Source organism: Schistocerca nitens, chromosome 2, assembly GCF_023898315.1.
Source record: "Schistocerca nitens isolate TAMUIC-IGC-003100 chromosome 2, iqSchNite1.1, whole genome shotgun sequence".
NCBI classification, from domain to species: Eukaryota; Metazoa; Arthropoda; class Insecta; order Orthoptera; family Acrididae; genus Schistocerca; species Schistocerca nitens.
Window position 1 is genome coordinate 632047843 of NC_064615.1, and position 21533 is coordinate 632069375.

The 21533-nt window shown below is 40.2% G+C and overlaps 1 protein-coding gene across 2 annotated transcripts in view; it reads left to right on the forward strand.

Annotated features, from left to right (window-relative positions):
- Positions 1-21533, forward strand: part of LOC126236743 (patronin) — a 438638-nt gene that overhangs the window by 391697 nt on the left and 25408 nt on the right. For both annotated transcript variants that reach the window (XM_049946276.1, XM_049946277.1), the window contains 2 exons: positions 1264-1362; positions 9807-9938. In XM_049946276.1, the coding sequence (XP_049802233.1) occupies positions 1264-1362; positions 9807-9938 (231 nt within the window). The remainder of the gene's footprint in view (positions 1-1263; positions 1363-9806; positions 9939-21533) is intronic.

Below are 21533 nucleotides of genomic sequence, written 5' to 3' on the forward strand. Positions count from 1 at the left end.
ACCTTGGACCATGGGACCAACGATGTCACTGTTTGGTTCCCTCTCACCTCTTGCCTTCGCCAATATCAACCAACCAACCAACATTATGAGAAAAATAGTCTAGAATTGCTACAAAATGATCTTGTTCCAGGTATCTAGAAAAGGTGCAGTAGGATATTATGCACTAGGAATCTGACAAACACCAAATGAAATACTGAAACTTCCAGCAATGCTTGAATTGTGGTCATGTTAATGAATTGTGTGTCATTAAAAATAAATACCATAATGCTAAAAATATTTGGCATAAGACACTAAATTAAGCCATGTTTGTTTTCTGACAAATTGTGAATTAGTTTCAAGCCTAACCTAATGCAGCTTATAGCAACTCTGTTTGAAAATGGAACATGTTTGAAAATGTTTGTTGGTAAATTTATTCACTAGTTAACATCATGATGATTAAATGAAAACTCCCTGCCAGTTCTAAGAAGACTTCCTGTAAAGTCTCACTAAGAACAAAGTAGTTTTCAGAACATGCACATTGGTGAAACATTGTGCAGATGGTTCAGAGAGCCACATTTACATGAGTTTTATCTATGAATCATTGGAATTTAAAACCATTCATACACCAGGAACTGCACAAAGTTTATTTTATTCAAAAATTGCGATATGTGTAAGCCTGATTTAAAACAAAAGAAAACTTTGATACTATACTTTATGGATGTTACATTTATAAAACAAGCAGCAAGATATTTCACACAGTCATGTGCTTTTTTAAGACTCTGTAGTAATGTAAGGTACAATAAAATATTTTGAGAGGCCGAACTCTTCTCTGTACAGCATTGTGTGCATTGTGGCGAAACAGCGTGAAAGATTAAAACTGTGTGCCAGACCGGGATGTGATGATCTTACTAAAGATCTTGCCCTGGGTTGTAGCTGTGGACTAGCACACTGTTCTAACCTTTCTCAGAGTTTAAAAAATGTTCTGCCAGTAGCACTTTCTAGTGTGTTGACATCGTTGCTCATTGAAGTGTAGTACTATTTAAAATTTAAGGTACAGAAATATCAACAAAGACAGGCATTAAAGCCATAGTTTTATAATCATATAAGTAGAGAGCTTATTTCCAGTGCTGTTATACTGTACAATTTGTGTCGCAAGCAGTGCAGATATTCACTATTGAAAATTTTGTGCTATGACTCTTAAGATTAAGCAACACATTATCTTAACAATTTATAATAATTGTTCTTTATGTAATATTAAGCTATGCTGAAATATAATATTTCCAGATGTTTCGGAACCAGGTCAAGTTAGAGGTCGACAGAAATACCCTACTTATCAGGGAAACTTTAGGGGAAGGAAATCAAATTCACTTATGAATTTAAGTGGTAAGAAGCATTGATCTTCCTAAAGGACTCAGCATGTAGCTAATCCCTGGTGGATGGATTTCTAATCAACCTGTTTAATCTCACTATTGAAAGGCTTTCATAGATTATTTACCCTTTGTGTACGAGGTGATGGTTCATTGGGAACTTCTGTATTCATTTAATACATGCTGCACATTTAGCATTGATTAATAGCCTAAAAACCCACAAGTTCACTAAGGCTATAACATGACTGCCACATGTAATGGTGAAGTTTTATAAATTAGAAGTTCTCTGCATGATAATGTGAAGTCGTTTTGTTCTTTTAAAATTTCTATTTTGCATTGAATACAAAATAAAGAGTGCAGTCACTTTTTCCACAATTTAACTTGATTGCCAAGCTAAATATTATGCCAAAAGCTGAAATGAATTATGAGAGATAATGGGGAAAAGGACATACTGATTCAGAGTGAAAATTTTGTAGCAGCAGTAGAGCAACCAAAATGTTCTAAATGCTAATGTGGTGGACCTAAAGGTAAGTTAAGAAATGACAAAGAAAATTTCTCATTTTGTGTAAAACAGCCCTGTTAAGCAGTTTAATGTTCTTTAATGATACATAAAATGGAGTGCTTAAGTAGATCATTTATGCCTGACTATTTTTTTAAATCAAGGTTGTTATTGTATTAAAATTGAGAGAGTAACATTAGATTCCTAGAAATGAAATGTAGAAATTAAGCAATCAGCAGGGTATAATAGGTATTAATCTTGATCATAGTGTTTATCTTTGTTTATTGTTTGAAAATTGTGAGAGAGCATGGAACGGAATGTGTGCTTGGTAATGAGGACAGTACAGTACTATTCTCCAGAGGGAAATATGTGAGATAATCATGTGCTCAAGACAATATTTCACTTATTATCCCAATCCTATTCTTTCTCAGCTGCCTATCTTTGTCCAGCATCTAAGTCTCCCGATAAATTCTTAAATATTTTGGCTAATGTTATTTTGAGTTGTCTGTGGATACTATTTTGTGTTGCACTTCAAGCAGCACACAGCATCTCAAGAGCCATGTTTTGGAGTGCAAGTAACTAGGGTATTCAAAAGAACACTTATTATGAATAGTGTGTCTTACTTCATGATAAAGCACTGAAACTGTTCAATATTTTCATTCCTCATATTTTTATTTGCATTAATTTTCATAAGATTATAACCAGCATTATATTTCATGATATTGATTCCCGTACAGGTTGTCACATATTGACCACATAATCTCGCCTGGGCACGAGGTAATGATAGTGTCTAACGCAAATAATACAGACGAAAGTGTTTACAAAAGTTGGCAGTGTGAATGGAGGGAGACTGAGGCCAGCAATATTACCTGTGTGCTGGTTTGTTAATATGAATGCTGATGAATACCACTTGTCCAAGTATCTTTGGCATTGCAGAATTATTCCATATCAGTATTAGAGTGGCACCCATCAAAAGCCTTCAGCAGATTACTCCTGCATCACTTCTGATCCTATAAATTCACTTATGTTTGTTATATGACCCCTGTAGAATGCCAGAGAGAATTATATAAAAAAGTCAATTCATTGCTCCAAAAAGTGATTTGAGATTTGTGATAACAAAAATATGACTGTTGATTTCATTGCATTCATTGACATAATGTTGTGCACTGTATGCACATATAAGCTACTTACTGCAGGTATTATTCAGAATTACTTCCACGGTCCACAATCCACACATTAATGTAACAAAATACTTTTCTGATGGTAACACTGATGTCTACACATGGAACAATATCAGTTCCATTGCATTTGCAGATGACATAGCATATCTGGTCATTTGTCATTTTGAGAGTCCTCAGAGAAAAATATTTTGGGATATATGTCCGGAGAACAAAGTGGCCTTAACATGTGAACAATTTAATAGCCCATCTTGCAAAAAGGAAACGTGAACATAACTCATTCTCTTTTTCCCATCACAGCAGGCCAGAAAAGTTAATTTATTTCTGTGTAAGCCTTTCCTGAGGTTATTTGTCTGGAGTGTAGCCATGTATGGAAATGAAATACGGATGATAAACACTTTAAACAAGAAGAAAATAGAAGCTTTTGAAATATGGTGCTACAGAAGAATGCTGAAGGTTATATGGGTGGATGGTATAACTACTAATGATCAGCTACTAAATAGAATTGGGCAGAAAATTGTGGCACAATTTGACTAAAAGAAGGGATTGATTGATAGAACACATTCAGAGACATCACTGGATTACCAATTTAGTACTGGAAGGTAGTGTGGGGGTAAAAATCATAGAGGGAGACAAAGAGATGAATACAGGAAGTGAATTCAGAAGGGTGTGGATTGCAGTAGTTACTTAGAGATGGGGCACCTTACACAGGATAGGGTAGCATGGAGAGTTGCATTGAACCATTATTCAAAATAACCTGGATGGAAAAATATGTAAAATAAGAAAAAGGCAACCATTCACCTTTAGTGAATTAAAGTGTGGAGCATAGAAACACATAACAGAAAGTAATATTCACACTAACTTGGAACTCTAGAAAAAAGAGCAAGAGCTTGAAAGCTAGTGTGAATGTTGTTTTCTGTTAGATATTTCTGTGCTCCTTACATCAGGGTACAAATTATGGAAGAATAAGACGATTCCAAATTTACATAAAAATTTCTTAATACTACTTTTCGATCTCATGCTTGAGAAGCTGGTGCGTATGAATGAAATGTGAAACTATTTCCTAACATAAAGCTTTTTGCTTGTAGTAGGTCTAATAGGCATTTGATATTGGTACTTTGTGAATTATATTCTATCGTATTATAAAAATGACCATTTGTGCCAAAACAGTCTTGTTTATGTGGTGTGTGTTACAAAATTGCCGCAATATTAGAAAGGCCTATTTTGTTTTATCTAGCAGACAGTGACAAAATAGACGTAATCAGATCGTCTTGGGTATTATTTGTATTAACAGCTTTTTCAGTATTAGATGACGACATTACGATTTTTCATGTAGCAAAACGTTTGACGAACTTCGATGAGGTAATAGATTCTTTCCCAGAAAGGAAAGCATGCCATGTAAAGCTGTAGCAAGATTAGAGAGGAAAAAATGCTAGGAGCTAACGATTGAAGAAATGTGTACTTTCTTGCTTGTCTCTTGTCTTTATTGGTTTTATGTATCCTATATTTAATTTTATGTCACACAAAAAGCAAGTTATTAGCTAATAGACAATAAAGAGAGCAAATTTTATGAAGAGTTCTTGTTCTCTCGATTAAAATTAATCCCATTCGCTATTAATTGCGATATTTTTCAAGATTTTTTTTTTAAGAGGAGCAGGCTGTCAAACGGGCTGACTAGGAGCAGGAGAGGCACCACAGGACATTTTAATTTCCACTGTCCTCTGTAGGTTTGATGGCATCCATTACAAAATATACACATTTAAATTCCACAGAGCGAAATACAGTGACATGCTATAGAAAATGCTGTATGAAGAGGCGTGGCGCTGCATGTTGGCACATTTAAAACCAAATAACATGTCATACATTTCCTTGAACACATATGTTTTATGTTTCAGACTTTTCAGAAAGATGTGTGTTACAAGATGAACATATTTTTGAAAATTCGATTTTTTTAATATTAACACAGTTGGAAAATATCGTAGAGCCAGGGCTGATGCACAGAGCAGTCGGAGATATAGTGGGTAGTCTCCACGTGACCCGTGTTTACATTTAGTGATTTTGCTGTTTCCCCCTCGTTCACTCTCACGTCAAATGAAAACAAAACGGATATCTGTGGCCGGGAGCTATCAAGTGAATTAAAATACATTCACATAATTATGGAAGGCTAAAATATGTTATTAGTTTCAGATTATATTTTATTTCCACCTTTCTGACAGTCTAGCATTTATAGCCTTGCAGAACAATGAAGTTATTTTTGTGTGTTTGCTAAAGAAATTTGACTTTTATTAACCTTTTCCGCAGAGACAGTCAATGTATTTGAAACGAAGTGTTTAATTTCACAGTACTGGCTAGTTTCAACAGTTTGCTGCATTTCAAGTGCATGTTTTCTAATCTTCTAGCACATATGGCATTATGCCACAATAAAGAAAATTTACATCGCGATAACCACACTGAAAAGCTTAATATCAGGTCGAGGTCTACTTCATTGGGAATCTGGACATACGAATGTGCACTTTTAGTATGCACTTTAAATGTGCGCATTTTAGTATGGTTCACGAAATTCTGATGCTCTTGCAGTATCCTCTGATGTCTTGTTTTTTTTTATGACATAATTTATGATCTTTTAATGTTGTACACGTGCATACATACGGGCTTCCTACGTCATGGTAGCTGCACAAGCGCGGTGGCGCCTGTTATCTGCGCTCTCTGGCAACTGCTGAAACGAACCTATTTCTAACAGGTCGCGGGAAAATATTGTGAACCATGGTTTGAAAAGCGTTATTTTCAAAGTAAATATCCTTTTACATAAGTTAAACTATGTGCGAGAATGTACCATGAATTTCTTAAATCAAGGAGTGTTTTACTCTCATTTAAAAATCAACTCTTTGATGATGAGCCATTTAGAAGAATTTGGAACCCTGAAGATTAGACATTTGTCAGTATTGAAAATTTTACTGGCACATTTGTGTGATATATCTTAAACTGTAACACACGCAAAAAAGATCAACATTATATGCGAGAACTTAGCTTCTCTTGCAGCTTATTAACCTTAGAGACCAATTTTATATGTGAAAGTTTTGCTTTTCTTGTAACAAAACTATGTATATTAATTTAAACTATTAACTTTCCCTGTTGTGTTCGTGCTACTTAAGTGATGTTTCTGTTAGCTGACAACATCACATGTCCTATGCTCTGAATATCTGCTGTCATCGGCTGGCGAGATCACGAGACATGAGCTATGACTGGCTTACAAAAGTGCTTTGCAATCTCGATTTCAGTTATTCGAAAGTAACATGCGGTGTTTGGTGGAATTCCAATGTATACTTTCATAAGTCTTAAGTGTGTCTTTTTTCCCTAAGTTTCGTTTTCTAAAGTGCCGGGAAGTTCTACGCCCGTGTATAAAACCATAACCATAACCATTCAAAGGATTGATAAGTTTTGCAGCTCCAAGGGGAAATATACTGTCACGTAACACAGAAAAAGTATGTTTTCACCTGGGAGAAAGTGTATTTTTAACTGGGAAATCCTTGTCTGTGTATACACGCTGTATGTGCAGCATCCAAATAATGAGTGACAATATCTGTCTCACTGCCAGAGAATTTGAATTAAACTCATTGGTAATAGCATATAATAACTAGGTATCAAGAGCTGTGTTTGTTATGTTGTACAGAGATAAAGGGATAATTAAACAAACACTGTTTTTTGCCTTGTTTCACAAATTGTATTATGTTTACTGCACAATCCTAGGTTTAGAGTTATAAGCGCATTTTAAGGTACTTCTTTGGAATCAGTACTTGAAAATGGGCTTATAACTGGAAACCTAGGTTATACAGTAACCATAATAAAATTTGTGAAACAAGGCAAAAAACAGTGTTTGTTTAGTTAGTTTACAATGTTTCACCAGATTCAATTAAAATGATAAGGGGATTAATTTATGTGAGAAAGCAGCTGGAATTGGGATAGAAATCTTGAGAGAGAGAGAGAGAGAGAGAGAGAGAGAGAGAGAGAGAAAGGGGGGGGGGGGTGCACAATTTCACACTCTTGTAATTTTATCGTCCAAGCTGATGTTGACATGGTGGAGGCAAACTCTTGACTGGAAATCAAACTGATTTAATATGAGGTTGCCAGTGGCATCATAGGATTTGCCATGATGCTTTGTTCGTATGGGTTTTAATCCACAAAAACATGGCTAAAGTTCCTGTAGCATGCCCCATGGGAACATACTTCAGGTGGGTTGTAAGCTGAAGCTGACAATGTTGACATCCAGTGAACTGTATTCTAATAAATTATGAGACAGCATTGTGGGCTAGTACTTACTATCAGGAGGCAAAACATTTAGTACTGCCAATAAACACACATAAAAGTAAACATACACTATACTAGCCTAGCCTTAAGAATTATTAGTTCCTTTCTTGGACAGGAGAGGAGGATAGGCTGGGGAAGGTTAAAAATGAAGGGCAAATCACTTTGACCACAGGGTAAGAGTTACCCACCTGTAGTGAGGACGAGAGCATGAAGATGAAAGGGGATGTGTCAGAGTAGGAGTTCAGAAATATTACACTACTGGCCATTAAAATTACAATAACACGAAGGTAGTATGGAAAAAATGTCAAACTGACATGCAGTGTGCCACATGCTTGGGTACGTAAATGAGGAAAGATTATGCACTTTATTTCTCATCTAGAAATTGCATTTGAATATTGACTGTATGTGATGTGAGAGTGCTATGCTTCATATAAGAAAGAGAATTACCTCCTAACATGTGTTGGAATTTGACACAGTCACCATTGTCGTCTATCAAGACTGCAGTTTATCATTCCACTACATTGTTTCTCATTTTTGTCAGGATCCCATGCCTGTCCTGTGAATATGGAACTGATGGGTTCAAGAGAACCATACAAGACTAGAGCTCAAGGAACAGACTTACAGTTTGCTTAAGTATACGGGACCATACATCCACATCACACCACATGATCAATGTGAGCACCACAGAATGCCAGCATGGTGACTATTGTTGCAGCTTCCCATGACATAGCATCAGAGACAAGTGTCCCAAGAATGGTGCATCCAATAACAACACTGGTCACTGGAGTGGCATCACATAGCTTTGACAGATGTGTCCCAATTCCATAAACAGCATCAAGATGTCTCCATGTGGATTTTCCAAGGAGACTGAATGTTGTCAGATCGCATTTGTCATGATTATACGATCGAAATATGTCTCATGATGGTGTGGGGTGCATTGCCATTAATTTGACAGCTGTCATTACAGTTCTGATGTGGTAAGGCTTATGGCACCACCCTGTCTTCAAGGTCTTCATGGCATTATTTATGAAGAAAGAGATGTAAGACTGCATGCTGCCTGTGCTGCCATGACCCACTCAAGATGGGGGGTGTGGGCTGTTGCTGGATCTTTCAATGACTGGAAGCATCTGGTCATGGATTACTAAAAGACTGGCACTCCACTACCCATCAGCCACTAACATTTGTGGGTTTTAGTATAGAGCTGAAACATCATGAAGGACTAACTGTATTTATCATCCAATCTCAGTTGGTCTCAATGCCACAGTTTCTTTCAGAGATGTCAGCTCTGGGTACTAAATTTCACATCCTGTGTGCCCGTAAATGCAATAATGTATTATTCTTATATCCTGTGTGAGCACAATAAGTAACATGTTTTTATTTGCTGTTCTTTCTGATGCTGCAGTTCTAATGGCTAGCAGTGTACATTGGTAAGCACTGTGCCAGCTTCACTTGAGAGTTAACGATGTCAGAAGGAGAAGTAAAGATAGTGAAATGTATAGTTCAGATTAGAATTACTTTTTGTTCCAATGGATCGATAATGAGGAGATCCTCCAGAGTGCAGCATGTGTCAGAGAAAGGATAATACACAATAAATATTTACAAAGAAAAACAAGTAGGCTAATGTACCTTCCAAAGAGTACAACGATCCTCATGGCTGTGTAGAAGTTTGTATATGCAGTTAGAAGATGATAAATGACTTGTCACAAAACATGTAAATATTCATTGCACTGAGAGGCATATGATATTTCTTAGGCTGTTGTATTTTTGCAGAATTCCTGTTGTACTAATATCTGTGTTACTTGACATTATTGGTAACATATACACAAACTCTTCAGTGGAGTAGGAGAAAGTGGCCACCAACAAATACTTTAGGCTCCTCCCAAATAGAACAATAAAGAGCTTGGTGGCAGTGTGGGAGGAAAGGGGGATATGAGAGGGGGGGGGGATATAGGTTAGGATAGGATGAAAATGAAAAGGTAAAAGCACAAAATAAAATAATTGAGACAAAATTAGTAAAAAGAAACACTCTGGATATCCAACTTACCAAATTCAGTAGCTTGTGATGGGGTATTCAATTGCTAAATAAAATAAAACATGTTTGAATTTCATATTAATTCTTTCTCGTCATAATCATGGTGTCAACTGAAACTCTGTCTGCATCTGACTTTTTCCTCCATATATTTTATTTGTCTAGAATTATCTCATCCATTACTGTAAATTTCAAATTGTAGTTCAATTGGAGGTGTTGGACATACATTATTCCAGTAGCCTCCATCATCTGACTTAAAAAAGAATCATCAAATTAGTGATCTTTAAAGTAGAACAAGTACAGAAAAATGGACACCTTTATGAACTGTGTTACAGTGGTTTTATAACATGTCAGTCTTGTACTTGTTGCTTCAAATTTTTTCATCTGGCTAATTCCAGAAAATATGGTTTTGTTATGCCTTCAGCTGTTTCTCTACTTTTATAATATAGGTTCAAGCACAGATCAGGATAGCATGGTCTATCGTTACACAGATACAGACTCTGGTTTGGGCAGAGCGACTCCTCCAAGAAGAGCACCATCTCCAGGCACAAGCAGTATGCGCCACCTACCTTCGCCATCAGGTATGCCAGTCCTTCAGTAGCATGCTTTTAAATGGTCAGATTTGCAGTTATTTAGTATCTTTCAGATTGCCATACAGTTATTAGAATATTGATGCTAGCATTAATGTAAGAATGTAAAATTGATTGTTAGTATTAATTATCGTGTGTGTGTGTGTGTTAGAGTGGGGGGGGGGGGGGCTGCAAATGCAATTCTGATGGATACTTGAAGACCAAAAATCCCTGCCTGTGCATTAGTGGAGGCACAACCTTGAGACGATTACCTGCAGTTCTGGGAACTGCTGATCCAGGTACACACACAGGTGAATTTTTTCAGTGGGCCTCGTTCAGCCAAGTGCATTAATTTTTGGTGAACTGTCCGCTTCCTGGTGAAGTGCCCATCTCTCCACTAATGGTCAGAGTTATTGTGAGATTTCGGGTATGAGTAAAACACTGCCTGAAATTCAAAAAGTTTGCATTGAAAACTAGGGTCACTATTAACTTGCATTTGGTGCGTATAAGACCATACATTGCTTTGTATAAAATCCAGCAAACATACGTATTTTTTCTTTTGGCTTGGGAGGAGATCTCTATCTGTCACCGGTCTTGAAGAAATTCATTTTATGTAGCGTACGTATATATGATCGCACTTGGCAATGGTAAAGCTAGAATGAAATACTCATAACACCCCTCAAATCTGTCAAACAGTTCACATGCCATCAATTGCCAAAATCTCATTTCAGTATTTGAAATAGTGGAATATGCTGATGTGACGAAAGTCGCTGGATACCTTGTAATGTGTGTCGGACCTCCTTTTGGCGGGTGTGACATAGCATCTCAACGTGGCATGGACTCAACAAGTTGTTATAAATGCCCTACAGAAATATGGAGCCATGATTCCTCTATAGCCATCCATAATTGTGAAAGTGTCACCTGTGCAGGGGCCAGCCGCTGTGGCCGAGCGGTTCTAGGCGCTTCAGTCTGGAACCGCGCTGCTCCTACGGTCACAGGTTCGAATCGTGCCTCGGGCATGGATGTGTGTGATGTACTTAGGTTAGTTAGGTTTAAGTAGTTCTAAGTTCTAGGGGACTGATGACCTCAGATGTCAAGTCCCATAGTGCTCAGAGCCATTTTTGAACCTGTGCAGGATTTTTTGCCCAAATTGACCTCTTGTTACGTCTCGTAAAAGTTTGATGAGATTCGTGCTGGTCAACCTGTGTGGCCAGTCATTCCCCAGAAATTGTTCAGAATGTTCTTCAAACCAGTCACTGTCAATTTTCACCCCATGACACAGTGCATTACCATCCATGAAACTTCTATTGTTGTTTGGTAACATGAAGAACATGAATCGCTGCAAACAGTCCACAAATGGGTGCAGAGTAGCCAAACATAAACATTTGAAGTCAGTGATCAGTTCAGTTGGATCAGAGGCCCCAGTCCATTCCATGTAAACACAGCCCACACCATTATGGAGCTACCACCAGCTTGCACAATGTCTTGTTGACAAATTGGGTCCAAGGCCTTACGGGGTCTGCATCACACTTGAACCCTACCTTCAGCTCTTATCAACTGAAATTGGGATTCATCTGACCAGGCCACTGTTTTCCAGTCATGTAGGGTCCAACCAATATGATCACAAGCCCAGGAGAGGTGCTGCAGGCAATGATGTGCTGTTAGCCGAGGCACTCGTGTCGGTTGCCTGCTGCCGTAGCCCATTAATGGCAGATTCCGCAGCATCGTCCTAACGGATACATTCATCATATGTCCCACATTGATTTCTGCAGTTATTTCATGCAGTGTTGCTTGTCTGTTAGCACTGACAGCTGTGCACAAATGCCGCTACTGTTGGTTGTTAAGTGAAGGCTTTCGGCCACTGCATTGCCCCTGGTGAGAGGCAGTGCCTAAAATGTGGAATTCCCTAATAATTTCCGAAATGGGATGTCCCATGCCTCTACCGCAGACTACCATTCCATGTTCAAAGTCTGCTAATTGCCACTGTGTGGCCACAATCACATCGGAAACCTTCTCACATAAATCACCTGAGTACGAATGACAGCTCCGCCAATGCACTGCCCTTTTATACCTTATTTAAGCAATATTACTGCCTTCTGTATATGTGCATATCGCTGTCCAATGACTTTGGTCAGCTCAGTGTATTTTGCCATATGGTAAACAAGCCTAACTTTTATCTGCCACGACATATGAGTAACTACACACTTTTTCAATGGAATGATGTGATTTTTAAGAGTAATTTATAGCTGGTGAAATGTGAATTAGTGTGGCTTTGCAACAAGATAAGTAAAGAAATTACACTTTTTTATACCATGAATGTGTTTTTCATAAACTTTTGACCAGATTTGTCCTCAGTTCCTTGTTACATGAACCAGTGTTTCAATATTCCATTGCAGTTTCAATTGCATTGGGATGTTAGTGAGGTGATGATGTTTTGTTTTACCAAAAGAAGTAAATTTTAATATGGCAGCCGGAGAAAAGTAGGTGATACTCAAAATTCATCACTTTTGAATGAGTGGTTTTTAGGTGACATGAAGTTTTAGTTGCTACAAGAATAAAATAGGGGTGGACCAATGACCAAATTGAAAAAACTTGTACAACTATACTGTGAAATACCTTGTTTGAAAAAAAAAAAAAAAAAAAAAAAAAAAAAATTGTCACACGAACATTACACAAACAAGAATGTAAAAAAGTGGGGCATACAAAGAGATGGTTGAAACATTTCTAGACAGTAGTCCAACTGTGGACCAAAGTGTTATAAAAACTAATAACAGTGTCAAATAAGGAATACCTCAAAAACATGTGAGCAGATAGTGGTTCCTGATGTGAGTGAAAACTGGACATAAGATATCTTAAGTAATATAGACATCATTTGTAACAAACTATTTTTAGTTTCAGAAAGCAAGCCAGATTGTAAATATGTATCATTACAGGACACCGATCAGGCTTAAGTTTAATAAAACACGATGCATTTGGTGAAAAAAGGATGCATTTTGGTGTAGTTGCAAAGATGGATTTAAAGTACTTTTGGTAACTTCAGAAATAATCTCAGAAAGGGAGTGTAGGTTTCTTGAAAGAAGCATGAAAGGGTTCAGGGGGATGAGTTGTATAAACTAACTCTATAGTGAGTGCTTGTAAAATGTTGCTTGTACCATGTTCATTATTGTAGGCTATTACCTATAACTGTGTTATGTTCATTATTTTACTGGTGTTGCAGATTACTGTACTTTACAAAGGCCCATACATCTGGCAACTGCCGTGATCTTTTTCCTAGCATCACCTGTAGTTTACCTCGAAGATATAAACCATTTTTAAAATGCAAAAATGTGCTAAAATAATAAAATCCTACACTGTCCAATGCACTGGTGGTGAGGCACTGCCACAACTCCAGAAATGTGTCGTCCATGCTGTCGCACATGCACAGCAGTTCTGGTTATGCGGGCAGACCCTATAGCTAAATCCAATGGGCAGGGTCTGCACATTAGTGGGAAATGTTAGGTCTCAGATTGGCAAACCAGATCCGTCAGAGATATACGCAGAACTGGCCCGTGGTTCTGATGTGTGGTGAAAATCCTGGGACCAGCTAATAGCTGTATTCCTTATTTTGATGTCAGGGAAGAGTGTTCATGAAGCAAGAAAAAGTGATGTATAGCCATTGTCATCACTACTTAGCGGAAGTTAAAAACCAAAGAATCCTTTGGCCAAACAGTGAAAACAGCAAAAACAGCACTTACATGAATCTGTTGGCTGGACAGGTGTCCCTTTGGAAAGTGGTGATATTTTGCTAGATACCAAGACAAGGGGTTATAAGAGAGCAACAAAATGATTATCTGCTCCATGCATAATATAACGCAGTGTGACACGATGCAGAACATATGGCCCCTTCTTCCACTCCCACCCCCCCTACATTTTAGTACATCACAGATTGTTCACCTCCACCGTAAATGCAGTTACCTTGTTTTTGGGACACTAGATGTTGTATCATTCGGGGAAAGGTACTGTAGAATTGAAGCTACAGCTTCCTGGTCATGATGTAACACCTTCCAGCCACAGTAGGTGTGATGTAGCTCCTTCTATTTACAGTAGCATCCCCTCCATATTGTTAGCCAGGGCTTGAATACTCAACAAATTACACTGCTAAACCTATGACTTTCTCAAATAGATCCCTAAAATAGGCTCCTCTCTGTCTGATATCCTCCCATTCCACCCACTGTCATATTCCATTGCCCTCCCAATCTCTGTAATTTCCTAGTTCAACCATATGGCATTCCCAAACCATTATCACTACCCTATGGTTCCTAGCCAAACATTCATCCCCATTGTAAAACCTGCAGGCACCCTCCTGATACCACCTACTCCAGTTCCACCACTGTTAAATCTTACAGTACCCTGGGCAGAGCAACTTGTGAAACTGTGCCTCAACTAACTTCTGCCCACTGCACAGCAATTTACATAGGAATTGCTATTTCTAAACTGTTCTAGTCCAAGACTGAGCATAGAAGAGAATGGAGACACTCAGCACTCAGTTTCCGAACATGCTCTGCGGCCCAAGTCAAAGGACAAGCATTCATTTTGTAAGCAAGTGAATCAGGCCCTCTGCTGTTGCCTGTTCACACTCCAGAGTGCCAAGTTACATATTTAGCTTTTCCTGTGTTTTACTAGTAGTATATTATTTCTTAAATTTTGTTCATGTTTCTCTAGTTAAGAGGTTTAACATCATGTTTTTAACTGTAAGTGTATATTCAGGAATTGTGTAGTGGAGTTTTCATTTCTTCTGAACAGCCAGCTACATAACTCATTATGGCATCAATGTCCATTTGTGACACATAAGGATGGTTCCAGAATGAGATTTTCACTCTGCAGCGGAGTGTGCACTGATATGAAACTTCCTGGCAGATTAAAACTGTGTGCCCGACCGAGACTCGAGTCTCGGTCGGGCACACAGTTTTAATCTGCCAGGAAGTTTCATAAGGATGGTAGTAAGTTGCATATCTAGGTTTCTGTCGGCTTTAATATAATGAGGAGGAAAGTTGTTACTCACCATATAGCGGAGATGCTGAGTCGCAGATAGGCATAACAAAAATATTTTCACACTTAAAGCTTTTGGTCAATGGCCTTTGTCAACAATAGACACATCCTGGATTTTCCATTGTTTGATTTCTGTCTGCATTTATAGTTTACTTCTTCAGTTAGTCTGGCTAGCACGAATAGGAAGTATGCATGCTGTGTGTGGATGCAGGATGAGCTGGCCGCAGTCCGCAAACAGCTGAATGTGCCTTTAGCTACTGTCAGCCACCTGCAGGCAGCTGCCTTGGAATGTAGCAGTGTCAGAGAATCTGGCACGTCACCTAGCACCTCAGGTGTCACTTGTTCAGTCATAGGCCCTGCTGCTGAGGCAACTCCTAATGTACCTCAAGGCGGTAGATCCACCCTCACAGCAGAGTGAGTAGCGGGTGTAAATGCATTCTCATCACTTGAAGCGGAGGGGCTAATGTGGAGACTGGCCATCTGGCTTTGCCTATTCACCCTGTGAATGGACACATGGCTGCTCCTTCAGTAGGATCCGAGCAGGCAGCTTTGCTGGTTATATCAGGTGCCACCAACATGATGCACATTATGGAGCACCCTTAGGAAGATTGCATTCAGGGCTGGAAAGAAAGCTTCTGTGCACACGCCATGTTTGCTGGTGGGAACTCGTCCAAGATGTGGATGTGGTCTTGCTGTGGCTATCAAGTGTGCAAGGTGCAGTTGTCTATAAGTTGTGGCTCACATTGGTGAAAGTTGTGTCTCACATTGACACCAACATAACTGTTGAATGGGTTGTGAGGTCATCCTAAGTTCATGCAGGTGGCTGGTGGACGTTGTGAAGGCTGCTGGCCTCGCACACGGGGGTGCAAGCAGAACTCACAATGTGCAGCATTGTTGCCAGAGTTAATCAGGGTCCTTTGGTTTAGAGCCAAGTGAAGGATTTCAACTAAAGGCTTTGTTGACCCTTGTTATGGTCTTGGCTGCAGGTTTCTAGTCCTGCATTATTGGGTGGGAATTTTTAGGAGCACTCTTGATAGGTCAGGGGTGCACTACACAAAGGAAGCAGTTGCACTTGCAAAGTGCACATGGTTGGTTTTTTTTAGGCTACGTGGCAGTTTGATGTACTCTGATGAACACTCGCCAGTAGATAAGCAGAAAGGAAAGACAGACTACATTCAGAGTAAAGACATTTTGACTGTTGACATTTTATCAGTCAGACTATTCATAACAAAGTTCCCAAATTTACTGCCCTCCAGGAAAGTTCTCACACTCAAATTATTCTCAGTACAGAGCGCTGGCTGAAATCCAAAATAGAAGGCTGAGCTATTTAGCTTGGTGAATTACATATATCAGAAAGACAGATTAGACACCATAGGAAAGGGAGTGTTGATTGCAGTAGTCAAAATTAATGTGTCTATTCAGGCCAAAGTTGAATGTGACAGTGAAATTATATGGTCACATATAACACGTCTAAGTTAAACAAATTTAATTGTTGAATGATTTTTACCAACCACCTGATTTCACTGTGATAGTTCTAAAATCATTCAAAGAAAGTGTACAGTGAGGAGCATGTAAATATCCAGATCATCCAATAATAGTTTGAGGTGACTTTAAACTACCAAGTATACACTGAGACATCTATGGATTCATTGTGGGGATTATGGACAGAAAGCATTGTGAATGGCTTTTCAACACAGTTTCCTGAAAACTGTCTTGAGTAACTACTTCAGGAATATCTTAGACCATGTAGCTACAAACATGCTGGACCTTATATACATCTACATTTATACTCCGCAAGCTACCCAATGGTGTGTGGCGGAGGGCACTTTACATGCCGCTGTCATTACCTCCCTTTTCTGTTCCAGTCGCGTATGGTTCCACTTCAAATCGTTCCGCACGCATACTCCCAGATATTTTACAGAAGTAACTGCTACCAGTGTTTGTTCCGCTATCATATAATCATACAATAAAGGATTCTATATATTCGCAATACATTACATTTGTCTATGTTAAGGGTCAGTTGTCACTCCCTGCACCAAGTGCCTATCCGCTGCAGATCTTCCTGCATTTCGCTACAATTTTCTAATGCTGCAACTTCTATGTATACTACAGCATCATCCGCGAAAAGCCGCATGGAACTTCCAACACTATCTACTAGGTCATTTATATATATTGTGAAAAGCAATGGTCCCATAACACTCCCCTGTGGCACGCCAGAGGTTACTTTGACGTTTGTAGAAGTCTCTCCATTGAGAACAACATGCTGTGTTCTGTTTGGTAAAAACTCTTCAATCCAGCCACACAGCTGGTCTGATATTCCGTAGGCTCTTACTTTGTTTACCAGGCAACAGTGCGAAACTGTATCGAACGCCTTCTGGAAGTCAAGGAAAATAGCATCTACCTGGGAGCCTGTATCTAATATTTTCTGGGTCTCGTGAACAAATAAAGTGAGTTGGGTCTCACATGACTGCTATTTCCGGAATCCATGTTGATTCCTACAGAGTAGATTCTGGGTTTCCAGGAACGACATGATATGTGAGCAAAAAACATGTTCTAAAATTCTACAACAGATCGACGTCAGAGATATAGGTCTATAGTTTTGCGCATCTGCTCGATGACCCTTCTTGAAGACTGGGAATACCTGTGCTGTTACCAATCATTTGGAACCTTCCATTACTCTAGAGACTCGCGGTACATGGCTGTTAGAAGGGGGTAAGTTCAACACCATCCCTACAGAAACAGGGATTAGTAATCATGATGTCAGTACAGCAACTATGATTATAAAAGTTAATAAATCAATCAAGACACTTAGGATAGTGTTTCTACTAGAAAGAGCAGTTAAAAAGTTGTTAGCATATCAGTTAGACAGTGTTAGACAGTGGACTGACATCACTTAGTTCCTATAAGAGGGACATAGAGGAAGTATAGGCCAAATTTAAAAAGATTGTAAATCATGATCTGGAGAACTATGTGCCTAATAAGTGGATTAAGAATGGAAAAGACCCACCATGGTTTAACAACGTAATTCAGAAACAGGTGAGGAAGCAAAGGTTGTTGCACACACTCTCGGTTCAAAAGAGAACAAGCAAATAATGACAGGCAAAAGTTAGTACATATTCTTTCGTCTTTGAAAAGATCTGTGCATGAAGCATACAACTTTATCACTATCATACCTTAGCAGAAGATCTGGCTGAGAACCCAAAACATTCTGGTCCTATGTAAAGTCATTAAGCGGGTCTAAGGCTTCCATCCAGTTACTTGTTGACCAGTCTGGTGTGTTGGTTGGAAATAGAAAAGTGAGAGATGAAATTATAAATTTCATGTTTAAGAAATGGTGCATTTAGGAGAATAGTACAGCATACCATTATTTGACCATCACACAGACTTCCCATATGGATGACTTAGTAATAAGCATCCCTGGTGTACGGAAACAACTGAAAGAGCTGAAAATAATGCGATTGTTTATAAGTAACTTTTCTGCTACGAATCACGATTTTCTCTTATTCACATTTTACACTGGTATTTCAGAAAATGATTCCCATTTTCAAGTGCATTTTGTCTGTGCACTATGCTGTTTTTACATAATGTTATTGATGTGTGTGGTTCTGCTTTGTTTTGCTGTCTTTAGTGCAGTATATAAAAATGGGCAATTTTTAGTTAGTTGTCAGTTTTAGTGTTGAAATTTGGAAGAACTTGTACTTAAAGTTTCCTTATGGTTGTTAAGTGCAGAGTGTCTCAAATGGTAAACATCACACACAATTATCTGTGCACAGTATAAATTGAGAATAACATAAATAAACGAATGGCTACAAAGATTTTTTTTTATGTAGTCATCAGAGATAATGTTACAGGACTGCCACAGAGTATGAATACTTTACTAGAGGGTCTTTATCTTAACAATCTGGGTTGCAATTTGCTTATATCTGTTTCACAACGGTGCTTATTTCTAAGCGCTACTATTTATATGTAAGTATGCTGCCAATGCATCATTCACTGATTTACTCGAAGTTTTTGTTTACCATTTTATTTTCATGCTTTCTTAATGTGAATATATCACAGTCACAGGCTTACACAAAACCATTTATAATGAACAAATTAGAGTTGAAAATAACTCAGTCAGCAGGTCAGGATAGAATTCCAGTTCGGTTTTATGAAGGGTATTCTATTGCTTTGCCGGCCGCAGTGGTCTCGCGGTTCTAGGCGCGCAGTCCGGAACCGTGCGACTGCTACGGTCGCAGGTTCGAATCCTGCCTCGGGCATGGATGTGTGTGATGTCCTTAGGTTAGTTAGGTTTAAGTAGTTCTAACTTCTAGGGGACTAATGACCACAGCAGTTGAGTCCCATAGTGCTCAGAGCCATTTGAACCATTTTTTCTATTGCTTTGGCTTCTTACTTAGCTTGCATTTATCACAAATCTCTTGGCCAACACAAAGTCCCAAGTGACTGGAAGGAGGCACAGGTGACTGCTATATACAAGAAGAGTAAAAGAACTCGGCCTGCCCTTCTCTCATGTGGTATAGTGCAAATTACATATAAACGACAACAGGCAGATTCCATATTTCCAGATTTCTGGAAAGCATTTGACGCAGTGCCCCACTGCAGACTGTTAACAAAGGTACAATCATTTGGAATAAGTTCTCTGATATTTCAGTGGCACGAAGATTTCTCACGTAAAGCAACATAGTTTGTTGTCCTCAACTGCAAGTGTTCATCAGAGACAACATTAACGTCATAAGTTCCCCAGGGAAGTGTGATTGGACTGCTGTCATTTTCTGCATATATGTAAATAGTCTGATGGATAGTATGCACAGCAGTCTACAGTTGTTTACTGAGTATGCTGTGCTGTACGGGAAGGTGTCAAAGTTGAGAGACTGTAGGAGAATAAAAGATGATTAGACAAAATTTATAGCTCTAAATTTAGAAAACCATGATGTTTGGATCCAACATTAGTATAGTCCTACTTGACACAATCATGTCATGTAAATATCTGGGTGTATCATTTTAAAGTGATGTAAAATGGAACAAGCAAGTAAGGAAAGTGTGGTTCATCTGTAAAGGAGACAACATATAGGTTGCTAGTGAGACCTATTCTTGTGTACCACTCAAGTAGTTGGGATATATACCACTGTCAGATTTGTTACAGATAGGTTCAAACAACACACAAGTGTTACAGAGATGGTTCGGGAACCACTGGCAGGAAGACAATGTTCTTTTTGAGAAACTTCGGAGAACTGGCATTTGAAGCTGACTGCAGGATTATTTTACTGCTACCAACATACATTTCACATAAGGACTGCAAATATAAATATTAGAAATTAGGGTTCATATGGAGGCATATAGATATTATTTGTCCCTTGCTCTGTTGGTGAGTGGAACAGGAAAGGAAATGACAAATAGTGGTACCAGGCAGCCACTGCCACACACTGTGCAGGCTTGTGGAGGATGTGGATGTGGATGTAGAAGTAGACATAGGCAAAGACGTCAGTGCCTGCTGCACCTCCCAGGCCGTTTTGATACTCCCACCCAATACCAGAGCCTCTAACATATCCTTGCACCAACACGTTCTCCTGAACTTAACTACCCTTAACTAATACCCCCTCTTATTTAATTGTTGTCATTTTCCCACTATATCCTTCGTTTTCTTTTATATTTACTTATCTTTGTTTCCCCGTGTCTCCCCCTTCCCCCGTGTCTCCCCCTTCCCCCGTGTCTCCCCCTTCCCCCGTGTCTCCCCCTTCCCCCGTGTCTCCCCCTTCCCCCCTCTGTCTCCCCCTTCCCCCCTCTGTCTCCCCCTTCCCCCCTCTGTCTCCCCCTTCCCCCCTCTGTCTCCCCCTTCCCCCCTCTGTCTCCCCCTTCCCCCCTCTGTCTCCCCCTTCCCCCCTCCCCTCTGTCTCCCCCTTCCCCCCTCCCCTCTGTCTCCCCCTTCCCCCCTCCCCTCTGTCTCCCCCTTCCCCCCTCCCCTCTGTCTCCCCCTTCCCCCCTCCCCTCTGTCTCCCCCTTCCCCCCTCCCCTCTGTCTCCCCCTTCCCCCCTCCCCTCTGTCTCCCCCTTCCCCCCTCCCCTCTGTCTCCCCCTTCCCCCCTCCCCTCTGTCTCCCCCTTCCCCCGCCCCCCCTCTGTCTCCCCCTTCCCCCGCCCCCCCTCTGTCTCCCCCTTCCCCCGCCCCCCCTCTGTCTCCCCCTTCCCCCGCCCCCCTCTGTCTCCCCCTTCCCCCGCCCCCCTCTGTCTCCCCCTTCCCCCGCCCCCCTGTCTCCCCCTTCCCCCCTCCCCTCTGTCTCCCCCTTCCCCACTTCCCCTGTCTCCCCCTTCCCCCGCCCCCCTCTGTCTCCCCCTTCCCCCGCCCCCCTCTGTCTCCCCCTTCCCCCGCCCCCCTCTGTCTCCCCCTTCCCCCGCCCCCCTCTGTCTCCCCCTTCCCGCGCCCCCTCTCTGTCTCCCCCTTCCCGCGCCCCCTCTCTGTCTCCCCCTTCCCGCGCCCCCTCTCTGTCTCCCCCTTCCCCCGCCCCCCTCTCTGTCTCCCCCTTCCGCCGCCCCCCTCTGTCTCCCCCTTCCCCCCCTGTCTCCCCTCCCGCCGCCCCCCTCTG